General features: G+C 46.6%; 2 protein-coding genes across 14 annotated transcripts in view; one reads left to right on the top strand and one right to left on the bottom strand.

Moving 5' to 3' along the window:
- Positions 1-311: 311 nt before the first annotated feature.
- The window catches only part of LOC126040407 (carbohydrate sulfotransferase 5-like), a 66939-nt gene continuing 48150 nt past the window's right edge, over positions 312-19100 (bottom strand). For 8 of the 10 annotated variants that reach the window (XM_049804758.1, XM_049804781.1, XM_049804761.1 and 5 more), the window contains one exon: positions 312-1791. In XM_049804758.1, coding sequence (XP_049660715.1) covers positions 582-1791 — 1210 coding nt within the window. In that variant the 3' untranslated portion in view covers positions 312-581. The remainder of the gene's footprint in view (positions 1792-19100) is intronic. The other 2 variants (XM_049804774.1, XM_049804757.1) reach the window with 2 other exon arrangements.
- Positions 2903-12536, top strand: LOC126040414 (carbohydrate sulfotransferase 5-like). Of its 4 annotated transcripts, XM_049804802.1 has the most exons (4): positions 2996-3014; positions 3177-3318; positions 4320-4446; positions 11057-12536. In XM_049804802.1, exons 3-4 carry the CDS (start codon positions 4424-4426, stop codon positions 12264-12266), a joined length of 1233 nt encoding a protein of 410 aa, XP_049660759.1. In that variant the 5' UTR covers positions 2996-3014; positions 3177-3318; positions 4320-4423; the 3' UTR covers positions 12267-12536. The 4 variants fall into 4 exon arrangements, with proteins under 4 accessions (XP_049660762.1, XP_049660759.1, XP_049660760.1 ...); XM_049804805.1 differs by lacking the exons at positions 3177-3318; positions 4320-4446 and having other exon boundaries at positions 2903-3014; XM_049804803.1 differs by lacking the exons at positions 3177-3318; positions 4320-4446 and having other exon boundaries at positions 2996-3018.

The following is a 19100-nucleotide window of genomic DNA, read 5'->3' as shown; positions in this document are numbered from 1 at the left end:
GAAGTTCCTGCTTAAGCCTTTTACAACAGAACTGCTGCAGCTGCCCCAGCTCTTGGAGAACTTTTATGTTAAAATTTAAAACATCAAGATAAGCCTAAAAAAAAATACACAACTGCACAACAACTTTAAAGCAAAAGAAGAATGTCAAGTGATTCTGGAAGAAAGTGAAGGAATTTAGTTTCTACTTTGTTCCATTTATACAAATTAAGAACTGAGATTCTTAAATATTTAAAGCATGAAAACAGAAGTGAACTATTATGAATGAACAAAGACATTTTTGACAATTCATCTTTTAATATAAAGTACTTAAATTATATTTTTAAAACAATGCTGAGAACAGCACAGCTCAGCTGTAAATTTGCAATCTGACAAGTATCTCACGGCATTTCCCATGGTTTTTTTTGTTTTTGCGGTGTAAGAAACTCAGGAAAAAACCTCCTTCCATTACAGAAAAACAGCAGACAGGAAGATAATTAAACTTATCAGCCAAGGATTTTCAAATTACCTATATGCCGCACAGTAGACAAATACTCAGCCATCTACACAACCCCCCACCCCCAGGATCTCTCAATAATGATGTCTCAGTGCTTTGGATTAAATGATGACCAACTGAATTGATTTTGTCGTCTTGGCAGTACTAAATCCAATGACAGATCTCTCTGTTCTTTTTCTGAATCCACCAGCTGATAGCCAAGCATATTTATAGCACCTTTGCAAACTTCCTGTATTTTCTTAATTTTCTGGAAGGAAAGAACATTTCTCCAGGCCTGCGAAACACTAACTGCATCTCGAGATGTGATTCTGAAGGCTTCTTTTTTTTTTCCTGGTCCCTGTCCATGTGTGATATTATAGATCCAGCTTTTGAGCATGGGGGTCAAACTAAGATCTGCAAATTTATACATTTCTGAGATTTCTGATAATGGATCTCTGACCAGATCTTCAAAACGGATCATTAAATAGCGATCTTTAAGGAAATTAGGTGGCTTTAGAGTAGCCGTTTCATAAATCTGAACATGACTTCTACAAATCTCTTGCATTACTTTGTATCTGCTGTCTTCCACTTCAGTGCCATTGGTACTCAAAACAATTCCATTGTCATGGGCTAACGCTTTGACTGATTGTTCCCGTGACTTGACGACTGCCCTGGGGTCACGGACCAAGTGAATAATTTTGAGATTCAGGGATGGATCGGTGAGAAGGGGGTAGAGGACCTTCAAGTCAAAGAATCGAACCTCCTTGATGACAACATGGCTGTAAGTCTTACAGGCTTCCTCCACCTTGCTGAATGGGTACCGTCCACAAAGAGTCTTGCATGCCATTTCACTGGTTATATCAGTACGTTGAAAGGAGTCACAAGCAGGAGCTGAACACAGAGCCCGACTCACTGCCCACTGGAAAAGATCAGATAAGTTTCTTTTCCAAGGCATGTAAGCATCAAATACAGACATGTCGCACAGAAAGACCGACCTGACTAGGTCCCGCACTGCCATGTGCAAGACCTTGGCACTGTTCTGGTACATCGTTACCCACACATGCCACGCAGGCTCCATCAGGTAGAAGACGCTGGGGTGTTGGCTGAAAAGTTGACCGACAAAAGAAGATCCTGACCGCCAGGAGGAGAGAATAAGGACGTGGACTTGAGATGGTTTCTCCTCAGACTGAGGCATGAAGTTACTGTACCGGGCATACATGAAGAGTAGGAATCCAGTCTGAACTGTAACAAAAAGTATAACGATTGTGCTAGGAATCCGAATCCTTGCCATTCTCACCGAGGAAAAGAAATTAAAAAAGCTGAAAAAGAGAAGGAAAATGCTGGTGAACCATTGCTCCTGTGGCACAATAATGATAAACACACACAATACAAACTCTTGCATTAGTAAAACCTTTCTTCAAATATGCATGTATGTATTTGGCACTATTTTGCTTCCTCAATCAGCGGCACTGAGAGATGATCATCTGCAGGTGACAGGTGTCGGAAACTGAAAGTAAGTAATGCGTGACAGCAAGATCACTGCAGAAATTTTTGGGCGCAAATGTCTGATGCTGAAGGAAACCTTGGGTTGATGCAGCTCAACTGTTGGAAAAAAAAAATAATCTACAAAATACACAAAGCCCTCAACCTGAATTCTGGTAAATACTGCTTCTTGCTAAGCAACAGAGACAATGAAAATACCACTGCAGAAAAGACAATACCTCTGCTACTACAGAGGTCTTCTGTGTACGCATACGCCAGAGAGCAAGCTAAAGGCTGTTCACTGAGGAAGGACACAGGCACGTTAAGATTAATCAGATTTATGCGAGTGGCTCTGTAAGGGGAAAGTAAGTCGCTGGTGGAAAGTCCCGTGTGTGAACAGAAGTGGGAATGTGGACGGGTAGGAGCCGTGCGTCGGGGCGTTTCACGGGGTGATGCTAGGATGAAAGAAAGCACCTCTGTGTGTATCTCCGAGCTAGCCAAGCGGCCTCTTCGTGGGGCAGGACCTCCCGCTTCTCGCACGAGGCCGGCAGGATGCGGCCGCGCCGACCGCGGCCCCCTGGGGCTGCGGCTGGGCCGGGGGCGGGCCGGGAGGCCGCCCGGAGGCGGGGGTGGCGGGCGGTTGTGGCAGGCGGGCCCGGGGCGCTGGGGAGCGCCGCGGCCGTGGGGAGATGCAGCGGGACGGCTCCGGTGAGGCTGCTGGGACCCCGCGGGCCGGGCGGCCACTGCCCGAGCCGTGCGCGGGCGTTTGCAGAAGGCCTTTCCGCCGTCTGCTGGCGACGGGGCGGGCACGGCTGCTCCGCCGTAGCCGGTCCCGCTCGAGCGGCTGGTTGCTGGGTGGCCGGGTGCCGTGCTGTGCTGCGCGGCGGGGCGGGGCGGCGCGGGCGGGGGGGCTGCGCCTTTGCCCAGGGATGCGCCGGGTGCGGGGCGGACCGGCTCCTTCCCGGGCTCCTCCCGCCGCTCCGGCGCCTCGGCCACGTCTGAAAGCGGCTCATTGTCTCTGTAGGCAGCTGGGATCCGCGGCGGTGCCGGGAGGCGGCGGGTAGGTACGGGCGGGCCGTTGGGGGTGGGGTGTCCCACAGGGCTCATCGTCCCGGTAGGCGACCCGGGCGATGACAGACTTTTTTTTTTTCTTTTTTTTTTTTTTTTTTTTTTTTTCCGGTAGCTAACAACGGTGTTTGTAATCACTTGCACTGCCTTTCAGGGGGTGTTTTTGAGCCGTGCGCTATCGCTGCGACTCGTGCTGATGAAGTAGCGGCAGTAGCCGGTGCGGCGGGCACCGCAGTGCTGGTGTCGTACAGTCCCGAGCTGGGCGTTGCTTGAGGTGTAGTCAGTTGTTGACAGAGGTAAAGCCGTTGAAAATCGCCCCCCCCTCCCCCCCCCCCCCCCCCCCCCGAGAACATATCTGATTCGGGTTAAGGTGGTTTCCCTTGCTGGAGTTAGGTGGTGAAATCAGGTGCTTTAGAGAACGTTTCCCATCGTTCCGGGAAATCCTTTCCCATTTTTCTACTGTGTCCAGCCTCTGTTTCTAGGTGAAAGTGACGTACTGGACCAAAGAATTTGTCGTTATTTCTTAGTTGCAGTGGTTGCTTCAGTGGGGCACAGAAGGCACCCCTCAGCCCATTCGTCCTCAGACTGTTTGAGTTTCAGGAGACTGTTGTACCGGTGCCGGCAAAGACTCAAATAAGTGAACAGTATTCAGTCACTGGGAGTGCCTCTTTGTCACCCCAGTTTTGCCATCCTTAAAAACAGTAAAAATTCCTAACAAAAATTGCAACCGAGCAGACCTCATTTCTTGAACACCGGTGATTCTATAGCTGAAAACAATTTGTGATCTTCAGCTGCATTGCATGGAGAAATAGGTGTTGTAGGGCTATGCCTCGACACTGCCATTTGTTCAGGCTGGACAACTTTATCTAACTCCAGACAACATAAAGGAAAAAACCCCAGCCCTTTTAAAAATAATTTTTATGGTCATATCATGAAATCTGTGGTATGCTTCATTGTATTGTAAAGTATTTAAGCCTGATGATTACCTGGAAGTGACTCTTCCAATCTCATTTTCCACTAGATTGTAAAAGGAAGTACGTTTTCAAAAGCTAAATTAACACAATCAGCTGAAATGCTAATATAATGTCAGAATTCAAAATGTCCAATTACAGTACATTTACTATACTTTTATTATTTCTGTTGCAGTTTCACTGTTGTATTAAAACAATTAAGGAGGCTTATTAATTTTTTTAACTATTTAGCAATGATTAGCTATTGGAAAGACTTTCAACTCTTTTTGAAGTACCAGTGGTTATAGAAGGCACCCTCCAAACTAACTTTTTCTTTCTCCATTCAGAGACCAATCTGCATATTGTTGGCCATACAGTAAGCTTTTGCCTTGTGAAGATGTGTCATTTCTAGCTGTGGAAGAACATTGGAAAGTGACGTTTTGTCGGCTGCATGATTTGTTGCAAGGATTACTGGTAATATTGTGCATTTTTCTTGGACCAGCTTTGTCACATTCCTGCATTTCACTTTTTTGAGAGCGAACTATGTTTCTGTTTCTAACGTTAGCTCATAGAAGCCATTCTGGTGGTGGTCGCACTGGTGCAATGTCTTATAGGTGAAGTATGTAGTGAGTAAACTTCTCCATAAAGTATAGTAGACCTTCAGGTGACCTTTGCTCTGTTTATCATGCTATGCACAAACATTTTCCTATTAATTCTATAAAATGCATGATGACGTTTACAATTATCGTTCTTTTCACAGTCAGTATTGAGGTGTTTTGGTGAATTGTAAGTACATAAATGATGCTTATATTCAGCTCATATGATTGCTCTGAAAGTCAGCATTTAGTGTATGACAAGCATACAGGACAAAATAATTTTGGGCTAGCAAAAGGTTGAGCACATTAGTATAGCATTAGCTATTCTTTTCTCAGTGGAAGGGAACAATCTGGGAAATTAATTGAATGTATTTTTGCATTTTGTGGAAGTTGAAGTAATTTCTGTGTAATCTGTAGAGACTTTGGCTTTCAAAGTGCTGCATAAACTGTTTTAAATGAAAGTGTGCTAGAAATTTTCTTGAACACAAAATGGCCGGGGAAGACTTTGACAAAGACAGCTAAGATTCAGTTGCTCAGAAGTCCTTTTAGGGGAGCAGGTGCTTATAATTCTTCTTTCAGTTGTTTTGCTTTATGCCAGCCGGATTTTTCAGTCTTCCTGCAACAGACTCAGACCTGTTTGTTCTGAGTGAATCTTTCATTCCAGCCTTTTGTCCCAAGCTCAAAGAGAGCCCATGTTTCTTTATAGCTCTAATGTGAGGCACTCCCTTTCTGTCTTTCTACAGTCTTTTTAGTATCCCAGAAAAAAAATGAGCAGCGTAATAGGAGGGTGGTTTTTTTTTTTTTTTTTAAGCTATAGAGTTAATTTTTGTTAATTTGCTAGGTGTCTTCAGGTTGAATTCTGTACCGAAAGGAAGTTTACTCTGCAATTGTGCTCCTTTCAGGGCTGACCTGCAAAAATCTGATTACTTCATTCCAACATTACTTGTCTTATGTGACAAACAATAAAAGTCCCCGAAAGCAAAAGCTAAAAGGTCATCCACTGCACAATTTATTTCTTTCCTCCATTCTTTTCTACCATTCTGGGTCTGAAAAGTGCTCTGTTTAGAAAACAAGCTTTCTGGGATCGATACGACTGCTCACTGTATTTTTACACTGCCTGGTAAAACTGGATAGCTTTCAGTAGTGTGTCTAGTCTCTTGGCAAGCAATGGCAGATGCTAGTGGCCCTGCAGCTCAGCATTCCATCAGAGCCAGTTTAAGTGATGAAGAAAATCATTGTTCTTGTTGGCCAGTTTGTATTATTAATTTCCTTTGCACAGTATGTAAGAATTGTTATTCTGGGGCAGACCCGTTTTTCATCTAGTCCAGGATCTTGTTTCCATTAGTAGCCGCTAGTGGACGAGCCCAGTGACAGAGCTTGACTCAGGATTGTCAACTAAACCATATGTGCAGATGCTTTTCAGATAACATTTTGAACATTTGCATTGGCTTGTGAAGAGATGATTCTGCCTCAAGAATTTGCTAGAATTAGACTTTTGTTTATACTGCTGTTTGCCAGAGCTCTCCCTGAAGAAATAGTATCACAAAAGAAGTAGTACTACTATCACAGAAAAGGAATAACATTGTAACTGTTACTAAAATAATTTATACTTAGTGGTACTCATTATGTACAAAAGTCAGGCAGGTGCAGACACAAGGAAGCACTGCTGTGAAGCAAAGAAGGAAGAAAGGAGGTGGGAACAAGCCCCTTTTTAGCTCTCCTGAGGGGAGCTTGGGATAGGCAGGTAGGGCTGCTGAGCTGTAGGCAGAGGAGGGCACTGGCAAAAAGAGAGGCCACGCAACGCAGAGCAAGTCACATACTAGTGTTTCACCTACTAAGGGAGTTTTGGCAGATTGCCTTTCTGTGCTGAAAGAGTGAGCTTGCCTAACAGCACCCTCTGGTGAGTCCTGCAGTGGAATAAATAGAGGATCAGAAGGAGCATCCTGCATCACAAGGCTCTGTGCCTCACAATTAAGGCAATGATATCATGTAATGTATTCAGTAGATTTATAAATATATATATGTGTGTGTGTATATTTATTCAGTAACTTTATGAGAAGGTGATTCTTAATGGTATTCAAGAGCTGCTTTCTGCCTCAGCTAACTTGTCAAAAGTCTTGAAAGAGCTTGGTGGGTTCTAAAGTTGCACATTAAAGGGGTGTAAGTTTAACCCGGGCTGACAGCACCTTAACTGCAGAATGCAATTGCAAATGGTAAAAGGGTGTTTACATCCAAATAGAATTACACCTGCCCAATGTGAGAAATGCAGAAATAAAAGCCACTGTTTACAGAGAAAATCCAGTGAACTAGATGTGTATTTGGCCTCAGGCACTGGAAACTCCCTGAGAGAATACTCTTACAGATGCTGCATTTTGTTGTGTAATTATTCATTTCTTTGTGGTGTCTGCATGCGTGCATATTCCTTAGAAACATCCCGACTTTCCCAAAAGGGTAGAAGATGAATCTTGAATACTGAAGATGGGTATCTACTTAGTGCTTTACTTTGATATTGCACTTTTTCTTTTATATCATACTGAAGAGTAGGCAAATACTTTAGCTACAGTCATTTTATGTATTATTTGTAGTGCTTATGGTGAGTGAGACACAAATTATGGACTAATATGCATGTTAGCTGTTTTTTTGTTGGCACAGTATTGTCTGCAACAGTGCTTGGGTGGGAATCAGAGTGAGGAGAGGACTAAGAGGCAGTCAAGGCAGATGCGAATTTAAAAAAATGGCTTTTGCTTTGACACCTACCTGTTTTTATTACTCACTCCCCTGCCCCTTGCCAATAAGGTATAAAGAACAGTTAGTGTTTGCATTTCTGCAGAGTGATTGTGATTGCGGTGGAGCAGCAGTTCTGTGTAGCCAGCGTAGAAACATGAATTCTTTAAAAAGCATCATGGGTCTCTAAAAGCTTGGTGATGGGCTAGACTGTGAGAAGCTGCAGAATGCAGTCAGTGCAGAAAATGGCTAATGTTTTGCAGACAAGAAAAGGATTTGAGGTAGTTATGGCTGACTGGCTTTCAGGCATAGAATCTGTTTCAAGAAAACTCCTTGAATAGCAAATGCAACTGCTCTTTCACTTTTCCTTAGATTCTTTCATCACCTCTGTTTGGCAGAGTGTCAGTGCAGGCTGCCTGATTGCTGATAATCCTCACAGCATAGAGAAACTCGTAGATGCTTCTGGTGACATACTATGCAAAAATTCAGTATTTGAACAAGGCAAATTTTATCTATGAAGAATGGCCATGCTGAATTAAACCAAAGGTTTATCTATATGCTCTTGTGCCTGACAGTAGCAAGTAGCAGATTGCTAGGGAAAAAGTTAAATAATACAGGAAATGTGATTTCTCCAAGTATACCTCCCAGATGCAGGCAGATACCTTGGGCATCTACAGTTCAGGGAATTGCTACACCACCAGCTGTAGCCTCGTCTTTTGCATTTAGCAGTCCTTGAGAGGCTCTTCTTCCATTAATTACTTTCAATTGATGTAATAATTGGTTGAACTTTTGTATACTCTTGCTGCCACAGTATTTAGAGGCAGAGTTTCACATTTTTATAGTGCAGTGCACAAAAAGTGTCATGAGTGATTCTTTAATTGAATTCTCCCGATTTTCCTGTTTTGAGCAGTCATGAGAGAGTGTTTTTGCAGTTGCTCTCTCCAGGCCAGTTGTGATTTTCCTGTCCAGGGAGGCTGTCTTCTAGGCTGTGGAGTGACAGTCGTTTCAGTATTCCTTTTACAGAACTCATTGACTGTCCTTTTGCTTGATTTTTACACCTTACTGTATTCTGCTGTACTGTCTTGAAGATTCCTTATTGTGGGCAAATTAGCACGCAGAATGTGATGCTCTAAAAAAAGTCATTGGTCCCAATCAGGAGATCTTGGAGCTGTGCCGAGGGCCCGATAATCCCATAGGTAACACTTCATGGTTTATTGCAGTACCAAGGTATCAGTTTGTAGACCAGACTACACCTGTCATTCTTCAGTTCCCTTTAAAGTACAGCTTTCATATTGTACAGCAAAACACAAAAGTCAACTTGCAGTGTATTTGGTCCACAGACACCCCGCACCCCCATCCCACTGCCAAAAATTGGCAGCATATTTGTTAGCTGTCCAGACACCACTGCCAGAGCAGAAGGAGGAGGCTGGGCTACTTTTTCCATGCTTGTCTGCCTGGATATATGAATAGCGATTTGAGTGAATGTATTGACATCTGGGTCTTGTAAAAAGGTATGTTCATTGGGACTATGCAAGAGAGGCTATGGGGAACATGGGTTTCATCCTAGGAGGTGCCATTGTGGTCACATGTTACGGATATTTGAGCAAAGTTGATGAGAATGTGGAACCACTGGAGAAAAGGGCCTTGCCTCAGTGGGCAGCACAAGCACTAAAACCTTGGTGATAACCATGGTTTTAGACATAAATAAATGCTGTTGCTACGCTACAGAAACAGATTGTATGGTGAAGTAGGGAACATAATAAAACAGTAAAAAGGCATTTTTACCTGAGTGGGTATAAACTAGAGCAGATGTAAAGAGTATACAGAACTTTGCTTCCAAAGAAGAGCAACGAAGCTGGTGAAGGGTCTAGAGAACAAGTCTTAAGAGGAGTGGCTGAGGGAACTGGGGTTGTTTAGCCTGGAGAAAAGGAGGCTGAGGGGAGACCTTATCGCTCTCTACAACTACCTGTAAGGAGGTTGTAGCGAGATGGGTGTTGGTCTCTTTTCCCAAGTAATAAGCAACCAGGACAAGAGGAAATGTCCTCAAGTTGCGCCAGGGGAGGTTTAGATTGGATATTGGGAAAAATTTCTTCACTAAAAGGGTTGTCAAGCACTGAAACAGGCTGCCCAGGGAAGTGTTTGAGTCACCATCCCTGGAGGGATTTGAAAGACACGTAGATGTGCCACTTAGGGCCATGGTGTAGTGGTAGACTTGGTAGTTTTAGTTTTACAGTTGGACTCAATGATCTTAAAGGTCTTTTCCGACCTAAATGATTCTGTATCTTACAAGCAAGAGATGGTACTTTGGCAGAAGAAACTTCGGGAAGCAAGTTAATACCTTACTCATTTGCATTGCTCTCCTTATAAGATACTGTATGATACTGAAGGTATATGCATTTATTGTCTCCTTTTTCCTACTCAACTCATATTTCTGCTGTTTTTCTTGGCTTACAAACAAAAGTTTAGTAGTAAAATGTGTTCACTTAAGATAGAACGCATTTCTTTATATTGTGACGAGACATTTAAGCAGTGTCAGGAGCCGAAACTGCCTATTTCTACTATCTCTTCCATTTGACCATTTCTTTCAGCTTTTGGTACTAATTAATAGACTTTTTCATGTTTCAATAGGCTAGCACCAAGAACTTAATGCATGTATTATGTCAGATGAGTATGTATCTATATTCCCTAGTCTGCATGGTTTACTTTCAAGAGTCCAGAGTGCGTTGATGTATGTACCTTTCACTATAACAAGAAAAAAATGGTCTAAATGCAGCTAGATGGCAAATGCTTATATGTAAAACTCTGGAGATTATCTTCATACAAAGGATTCTATTTTTCCTAATACTGTGCCTGCTAACATATACTGGCTGCTTACAAGTGGAATCTGCAAAATTGAGAACACAGAGGGGTAGGTGCGAAAACTTCTAGTAGAAAGTTGTGAGGAGTGCATGTAGCTTGAACTTGAACTTCAAAGTAAAACAGAAGTCTCTTGGGGTTGACATGCCTAAAATTTTCCAGGAGTTACATGCAGACTAATTCTAACTCACAAATGGGTAATCCCTTAAATGCAAACTCAGGGGGTTCCATCATGGGCTATATGCGCTCCAGCCCAAAGACATGTCAGCTGCTTTTTCATTGTAACATCTGTGGCCAGATGCTTCTTCAGGTTGTGATTTTTCATCCAACTCCTGCAATTTGGAAAATAGAGGGTTGTGCACAAGCATCAGTTGGCGTAGCCCCCTACCGTCACCACTGCAGGGTACAGCGCTCATGTTAGATAAGAAGGTGATTTTTATTTCAGTAGCCGCAGTTACTGATGTTCCTGTCTACTCCTTTAAAGCGATAGAAGCCCTTGTAATGTTAGACTGAAATGGAAATACGGTGAATTGATTCAGAAGGGTTTTTTCCCTTAGCAGTATTTACCAGAATTCAGGTTGAGGGCTTTGTGTATTTTGTAGATTTTTTTTTTTTTTTCCAACAGTTGAGCTGCATCAACCCAAGGTTTCCTTCAGCATCAGACATTTGCGCCCAAAAATTTCTGCAGTGATCTTGCTGTCACGCATTACTTACTTTCAGTTTCCGACACCTGTCACCTGCAGATGATCATCTCTCAGTGCCGCTGATTGAGGAAGCAAAATAGTGCCAAATACATACATGCATATTTGAAGAAAGGTTTTACTAATGCAAGAGTTTGTATTGTGTGTGTTTATCATTATTGTGCCACAGGAGCAATGGTTCACCAGCATTTTCCTTCTCTTTTTCAGCTTTTTTAATTTCTTTTCCTCGGTGAGAATGGCAAGGATTCGGATTCCTAGCACAATCGTTATACTTTTTGTTACAGTTCAGACTGGATTCCTACTCTTCATGTATGCCCGGTACAGTAACTTCATGCCTCAGTCTGAGGAGAAACCATCTCAAGTCCACGTCCTTATTCTCTCCTCCTGGCGGTCAGGATCTTCTTTTGTCGGTCAACTTTTCAGCCAACACCCCAGCGTCTTCTACCTGATGGAGCCTGCGTGGCATGTGTGGGTAACGATGTACCAGAACAGTGCCAAGGTCTTGCACATGGCAGTGCGGGACCTAGTCAGGTCGGTCTTTCTGTGCGACATGTCTGTATTTGATGCTTACATGCCTTGGAAAAGAAACTTATCTGATCTTTTCCAGTGGGCAGTGAGTCGGGCTCTGTGTTCAGCTCCTGCTTGTGACTCCTTTCAACGTACTGATATAACCAGTGAAATGGCATGCAAGACTCTTTGTGGACGGTACCCATTCAGCAAGGTGGAGGAAGCCTGTAAGACTTACAGCCATGTTGTCATCAAGGAGGTTCGATTCTTTGACTTGAAGGTCCTCTACCCCCTTCTCACCGATCCATCCCTGAATCTCAAAATTATTCACTTGGTCCGTGACCCCAGGGCAGTCGTCAAGTCACGGGAACAATCAGTCAAAGCGTTAGCCCGTGACAATGGAATTGTTTTGAGTACCAATGGCACTGAAGTGGAAGACAGCAGATACAAAGTAATGCAAGAGATTTGTAGAAGTCATGTTCAGATTTATGAAACGGCTACTCTAAAGCCACCTAATTTCCTTAAAGATCGCTATTTAATGATCCGTTTTGAAGATCTGGTCAGAGATCCATTATCAGAAATCTCAGAAATGTATAAATTTGCAGATCTTAGTTTGACCCCCATGCTCAAAAGCTGGATCTATAATATCACACATGGACAGGGACCAGGAAAAAAAAAAGAAGCCTTCAGAATCACATCTCGAGATGCAGTTAGTGTTTCGCAGGCCTGGAGAAATGTTCTTTCCTTCCAGAAAATTAAGAAAATACAGGAAGTTTGCAAAGGTGCTATAAATATGCTTGGCTATCAGCTGGTGGATTCAGAAAAAGAACAGAGAGATCTGTCATTGGATTTAGTACTGCCAAGACGACAAAATCAATTCAGTTGGTCATCATTTAATCCAAAGCACTGAGACATCATTATTGAGAGATCCTGGGGGTGGGGGGTTGTGTAGATGGCTGAGTATTTGTCTACTGTGCGGCATATAGGTAATTTGAAAATCCTTGGCTGATAAGTTTAATTATCTTCCTGTCTGCTGTTTTTCTGTAATGGAAGGAGGTTTTTTCCTGAGTTTCTTACACCGCAAAAACAAAAAAAACCATGGGAAATGCCGTGAGATACTTGTCAGATTGCAAATTTACAGCTGAGCTGTGCTGTTCTCAGCATTGTTTTAAAAATATAATTTAAGTACTTTATATTAAAAGATGAATTGTCAAAAATGTCTTTGTTCATTCATAATAGTTCACTTCTGTTTTCATGCTTTAAATATTTAAGAATCTCAGTTCTTAATTTGTATAAATGGAACAAAGTAGAAACTAAATTCCTTCACTTTCTTCCAGAATCACTTGACATTCTTCTTTTGCTTTAAAGTTGTTGTGCAGTTGTGTATTTTTTTTTAGGCTTATCTTGATGTTTTAAATTTTAACATAAAAGTTCTCCAAGAGCTGGGGCAGCTGCAGCAGTTCTGTTGTAAAAGGCTTAAGCAGGAACTTCATTTGTTGATAGATTCCTTAGTGCTTTCCCTGGAATGGCAAAGTTTGCAGATATTTGAATGCGACGTTGGCATGGAGTGCAAACCGCAAGAGATGAAGAAACTTTGAATGGAATCACTGTGGAAATAGCTGTTAATGCCGCCCCAATCATGCATTCTAATGCTGTGATACAGAGTAGGCACACACTTGCTTCTGCAGCGCAATTCATACCATTATCCTCTCTTTTCAGAACTACAAGTTGTTAATGAAGATAGCTGAGAAATTTAAGGTGCCTTGGAAATCTGCATAAGATTATACTGCTCTATGGAAGTGATCAATTTAAACAACTTTGATAGCATAGACAGATACCTGTGTATGGGGTTTTCCTTTGGTTTTTTGTTTGTTTTGTTTTTTTTTAATACAGCACATCTCAGGATGGACAGTAAATGTTTGTTCGATACCAGATAATCCTGTTAGGGCTAATTGGAGAATGTCGTGCTATAGCTTATTTAGGATGAGCATAAAAGCTCCTCAGTGCCACTACTGTGATCTGCTGTAGGAGGAGATGGATGTGCCTAGCGCTCTAGATGCTGGGAGGTGGGCCCGTCGATGCTGTGTCTCCTTGGGGGGGTTCTCTAGGGCCACACCTGTTGCTGCTGGGAATTTTTCAGTGTTCCCCAAGCTATTGGGGGGCCTGTGGAGCCATATTTTTTTGTCTTGGTGGCTTTTCCAGGGACTCTGAGGTTGTGCTGTCATCTCTGGTGCATTCCTCGGTTCTTCAGGGCCATTTGCTTACTCTGGTTATCTGGGGCTTCTTCTCTGTGTCAGGGAATCTGGAATTTATGGGTGGGAAGGGTATCTGGGCTGTTGTCTGTAGCCCAGGAGGTCTTTTGGGCTCCCCAGTAGATGCGAGACATGGACATACTGGAGAGAGTCCAGTGAAGGGCCACTGAGGTGATGAAGGGACTGGAGCATCTCTCACATGAGAAAAGCCTGAGAGAGCTGGGACTGCTCAGCCCGGAGAGAAGATGGCTCGGAGGTGGGATATCTTAGTGATGTATATTATATAAATACCTGAAGCGAGGGTGTGAAGAAGATGGAGCCAGGCTCTTTTCAGCCGTGCCCGGTGATGGGACAAGAGGCAGTGGGCACAAACTGAAGCACAGGAGGTTGCCTCTGAGCATCAGGAAACACTTTTCACTGTGCAGGTGACAGAGCACTGGCATGGGTTGCCCAGAGAGGTTGTGGAGTCTCCCACCTTGGTGATATTCAAAACTCATCTGAATGCGGTCCTGGGCAGCTGGTCAGGTGGCCCTGTTTGTGCAGGGAGGGGTGGGACCAGATGACCTACAAGTGGTCCCTTCCCACCTCAACCGTTTTGCAATTCTGGGGTCACTACTGTCAGTCACATCCAGGGCCCTTAGCTACCACAGGCATGAGAAACTTGCCCCAGGCCTCAAGGTTATCCAGCACGCCTGCTGCTTTACTCCACCCGCAGTGCTCGTGAAGAAGAGTTAATTTTGCAGGTTAATTTTGCACTTGAGGGCTTATAGGGCTCAGTGGTCATGTTGGGGCAGGGTTGAGTGGTTGGGTGCTTTGGAGGGACAGTTTGAGAGGGCATTTGAAATGCCCTTGCAGGGTGAAGTGAGGCAGGAAAGAGGGAGGGAGAGTGGGCAGGGGAGAGGGACTGCCCTGGGTTGGAGTGCTGTGTGCACGTGGGTGCCAGTACCTTGGCTGCTGTGTGTGGCTGTCAGTGTTGCAGGAGCTGTGGAGGTGATGGGCTTTACTATGCCTCCCCCAGAAAGCTCTGGCTGACAAAGTTATGCCACAGCAGAGACTGCAGCCATCAGCTCCGCTGGGCGCTAATAATGACTAGCACAGGCCTTGTGCTGTACTGAGTCTGAGAGGTCTTAGCTTTCCTTCTCTCGTCTGTGTTGAATGAGAAGGTGGATAGGTGAGAGGGTTGCTTGTTCCCCCTTTCCATGTTATGTGTTTTTTCATGCCAAGTAAGACAAACACTTGCAACATTGCAGTGTCTGTCTGTGCTGCAGTTTCCCTGAGGAGTACTATCTGCCAAAGCCTGAGCGGTTAGGTAGCTTGGACTAGAAATGCTCACGATGTGGTTAATAGGCTAAAAACATGTCTAGTTTACATCATAAATATTTCCTCATCTGTAGTGGGTTACCCTTGTTCTGGACACTGTGTGCCATCTTCTGGGTAGCCTGGATAATACAATCGTTTGTTGGTACTGCACATGAACTAGTGCTCACAGCGTGACAGGTAGGTTCAGTGGAAGTGCAGCTTAGTACAATCCTATGTATCGCTTCTTGCGTATGGTCACATTTGAATGGTGGCTAAAACCAAGCTTATAAACAGTAACTGTAAAGTGGCTGTGGGCAGAAGTTCCTTGGCTTCTGTTTATTGTTTTCCTGCTCACATGTGCTTTGGTTTTTCTTGTGTAATACTGAGGGTTTGGAGGTTTTCTTCTGCATCTTTTTGTTCAGAATTTCTTGTTGAAGGTTTCTCACTCGGGTGTTGTGGTTTATTTAATTTTGTGGGACTCAGTATTTATCAGTCAGGATTTACAGTTTACACATTTACTGCTGAGGGCATAGGTTTTAAAATCTAGCCTCAGCCATAAATTGTAAAGCCCCAGCAACCATCTGGGTTCTGAGATTTGCAGTTTTTCAGCTAGAGTTCAGGGTTTACAGCTTATTGTTAAATAGGTCTAAATCCTGAGATAATAAACTTTGGGCTATTAATCCCAGAGAGAAAGGCGCTCACACTGCACAAGGTATCGAATAAAATTCCATTTATTGAACGCCAGAAGGAGAAAGAGGTTAGTATGGATAGTTCTGTGTCCTTCAGATTCTGGGAACTCTTGATTTGCAGAGAACCAGAGGGACCTTCAATGAAGGCACAGCGTATCGTGCAGATCCCTTCTGTAGGGAAGTTCCACCAACATCTTGATCTTTAGAGCTCTTACAGCATTTTTTAGAATTCTGTTTGTAATTTCTGTCATCAAACAAAAGGATGTTCATGTGGCAACCTGCTGCTTCACTTTACTATATAGATGTGCAGGTGCTATAATCTCCAGTGCCAAGTGGGAGCTGCCTACAGGCTCCTTTGTTACAGTTAGCCAACTAAGCTTATTCTTTTAGCAAGGGATATGCACAGCACAACACAGGCTGGAAGGTGAAGCTATACGTGCAGCATAGTACAGCTCAGGCCTGCCATCTTCTCAGGTTAACTGCTATGTATATCACTAGCTCCTCAATCATACAGTAGTCATCTGGTTAGGATCACTACAGTAACCTTCCAACCACCCAGCATTCAGCTCTGTGCTCTTATCCGAGGCCTCAGTTTGCTATGATGCAGGAACGATGCACAGAGTCAGACTGCTGAGGCGGCAGGCGACCTGAAAGCTGTGCAAGTTTCTTGCAGAGTCCTAGTCAAGGGATAGGGCAGAGGAATAAACGGGGGAGATCAGGGGTCTTCCTCTCAAATACCAGAGCTGAATCCTATCCCCGAAGGAAAAAGCAGGGGGGGAGGCTCACAGCTGCTCACTGACTTGCCGCAGCAAGGGCAGTAGGAGCTAACCCTTCCCTGCCAGGCTGATGAATGCTGCTCCGGTAATGACTCTTAAGGGGTCACAGGGGAAGGGTGAGCATACTGACACTGAGCCTCATGGCAGACCCACTCCCAGGTGTTAGGTGCATTAATTAATAAATAATTGCTTTGTTCTTTATAATTGTGGCTGCGGGTCCTGCAGTCCCTTTACATTCAGTAAGAAGTGCCTGAGGACAGTACCCAAGGGAGGGAGGCTACCTACTACTTCTGAGGGAGTGGGAGCTGGTCCCAAGGTCTCTTAGACCATTTTTGGGTCACTGGGAGTGTCCCAGAGAACTCCAGCAACATTCACAGGGCTGCTGGGGATTTATGGATGCTTGGGGCTGTTGGTGGCAATTCCCATTATCCCAGGGGCAGCCAGGCCCCACCCAGGGCTGCATGAGGTTCCCCAGGCTGCTCCTGATTTTGCCTAAAGCACCCTGAGATATTCCCAGTATGTCTAGGGCAGAGGGTTGGGGCCTGTGTGGATGGTGCTACGAGATAGGGATTCTGTGTGCCACCGGGCCTTCTGCTTTTGGCTGGCTGTGCTTCCCAGAGTCATCAGTTTGTTCTGTCACCCTCTGCTGTTTTTCTTTACATTGTACCCCCTAGCTCTCAATTTGTTCTTTTCCCCTTAAAACTCATCCTTTTTCCTTTTTGTGCACCCCAGAGCTTCTCCCTTTTTCTTTAGCAAGCTGCTTTCAGGAGCTGGGGCACACTGCTGCTCTGGTAGCCATAGTTGTCACTGATGAGGCTGATGGTGATGGTTCCTGTTCCTGATGTGCTGCAGCTGTGGGTTGGGAGCCTGTAGACAGAAAGCCCCAGGTGTAGCCAGTGGGGCTAACAGCAATGGCCCCTCTACATTCAACGCACTGTGGTTGAGCAGGGTCTGTACAGCTTGGGGTGGCTGTGCCAGGGTCTATTTGGGATGACGGAGCCACTGTCAAATGTTGCCTGCTAGGACCAGGACAGTGACCTCAACTGCAGAGAAGGTGAGCTGGGACTGGGGGTCAGTGCTCAGGGCTGATGGGGTCCCTGCAGCTGGGAGCACCCTGGATAGTGTGCAGAGGCCAGCATGATGAAATGGGGAGCTGTGCTGGGGCTGTGAGAGGTTGCTGGGGTGAGGGGTAGCCTGGAGCCATGAAAAGGGGGACATGGTGCACCATGGCTCACCTGCAACTGACCCCTGTTCACTTCTTTACCCCAGACACCCCTTCCCTGCAGCTCTCCAGCACCACCCGATACCTCCAGCATGGTCCTGAGCTGTCCCAGGCCCTCCACGCCGCAACTCTCCCCTAGGACCACCATGACGTCCCCCTCTCACGGCTCCAACCTGACCCAGGACCCTCCCAGCACCTCGGGTTGGGTGCCGGGGGTAAGAATCGGCCTATGGGAAAAATGGGAAACCAGCATCACCATACTCTTCCGCAGCTCGCTGTGCTTGCTGCTCTCATTTCGGCTACCCACCCCTCCCGCCCGCGTGCTACGGCACAGTCCAGTACCCGGGACAGCCCGGCCCCGCGGCTCCCCGGGGAGGCCCCTGCCCGCGGATACCCTGAGTGCGCCTCCCGTGCAGGGCGGGAGAAAGGTTTGAGGGGGCGGGAAGGGAGGCGGCAGCGGGATGGGACCGTCGACGGGACTGGGGCAACTCCTGCTCCGGGGCTCTGCACTCGCACCCAGCTCTCCCCGGCTCGGGATAGGATGGGGCTGGACACAGCGAGGGAGCCGCGGGACGGCTTCTCACGGCCGGGCGGAGAGCAGCGCTCGGCCCCGCGGGGCTCCGTGAGGTAGGGTAGGGCCCGGCACCGAGCGGCAGAATGGGCACCAACGGTAGCCCAGAGGAGCGGGATCGGCTCGGCTCGAGCTGGCGGGAGGTATCAGAGCGAAAGGGACGAGAACCGTCGCGGAGCTTCCTGCGGGAGGAAGGTCGAGTCCGCAACCGGAGAGCCGTCGAGCACGCTGCGGCCGCGGCCCGGGCAGCGCTTACGCAAGCGCGGGGACGGGGCGCCTGCGCCGGCCCGGAAAAGCGGCGGCGCTTGTCCCGCTCTGGAGTTTCGTTCCGCTCCGGGCCGTGTGGTGGCCGTGTCGGGGCAGGTGAGAGGGGGGCTACGGGCCCGGCTGGTCTTGGAGTTGGGATCCCCCGGCCGGATCCTCCGCGGGCGGGGCCGGGCTCCGCTCTCCCGGGGCCGGCGGGGGCGGAAGCTGCCCCGGGGTCGTTGCGGAGGGTGGTTCGGGGCCGAGCCCGTGTCCGGCCGGGGGGGAGCGGGGGCAGGGGCAGCCCCATCCCATCCCCGGCTTGCTCCTCGCTGCGGCCGGGCGGCCTCTGCCGCTCCCGGCGCGGGTCGGGCAGCGGCGGCCCGGGGGAGGCTCCTGCGGCGGCGGGCGGGTCCCGGTGCCCGCAGGGGCGGGGAAGGAACCCGGCTGCTGCCGGCGGGGGGTCCTGGAGCGGGTCCAGGCTGGGGTTGGCTGGGCCCGGCTCCCCGCGGGGGCGCTTCGGCTGGGGCGTTTGGGGTGGGGGCCTGGCCGTGCCGCTGATGGCGGGGAAATAAAGCCTGAAACGGCAATCGAGAAGCGGCGCCCTGCCTGTGCTGGGGCTGCCCCGCAGAGGCGTGGGGCCGCGCTCTCCGCAGGTCCCAAGCACTCCCCGAAACTACGTGTGGGGCCCC

This window comes from Accipiter gentilis, chromosome 7 (assembly GCF_929443795.1).
Source record: "Accipiter gentilis chromosome 7, bAccGen1.1, whole genome shotgun sequence".
In the NCBI taxonomy this organism is placed as follows: domain Eukaryota; kingdom Metazoa; phylum Chordata; class Aves; order Accipitriformes; family Accipitridae; genus Astur; species Astur gentilis.
The sequence above is the reverse complement of the archived record's forward strand: the minus strand, read 5'-3'. Positions and strand labels throughout refer to the sequence as shown.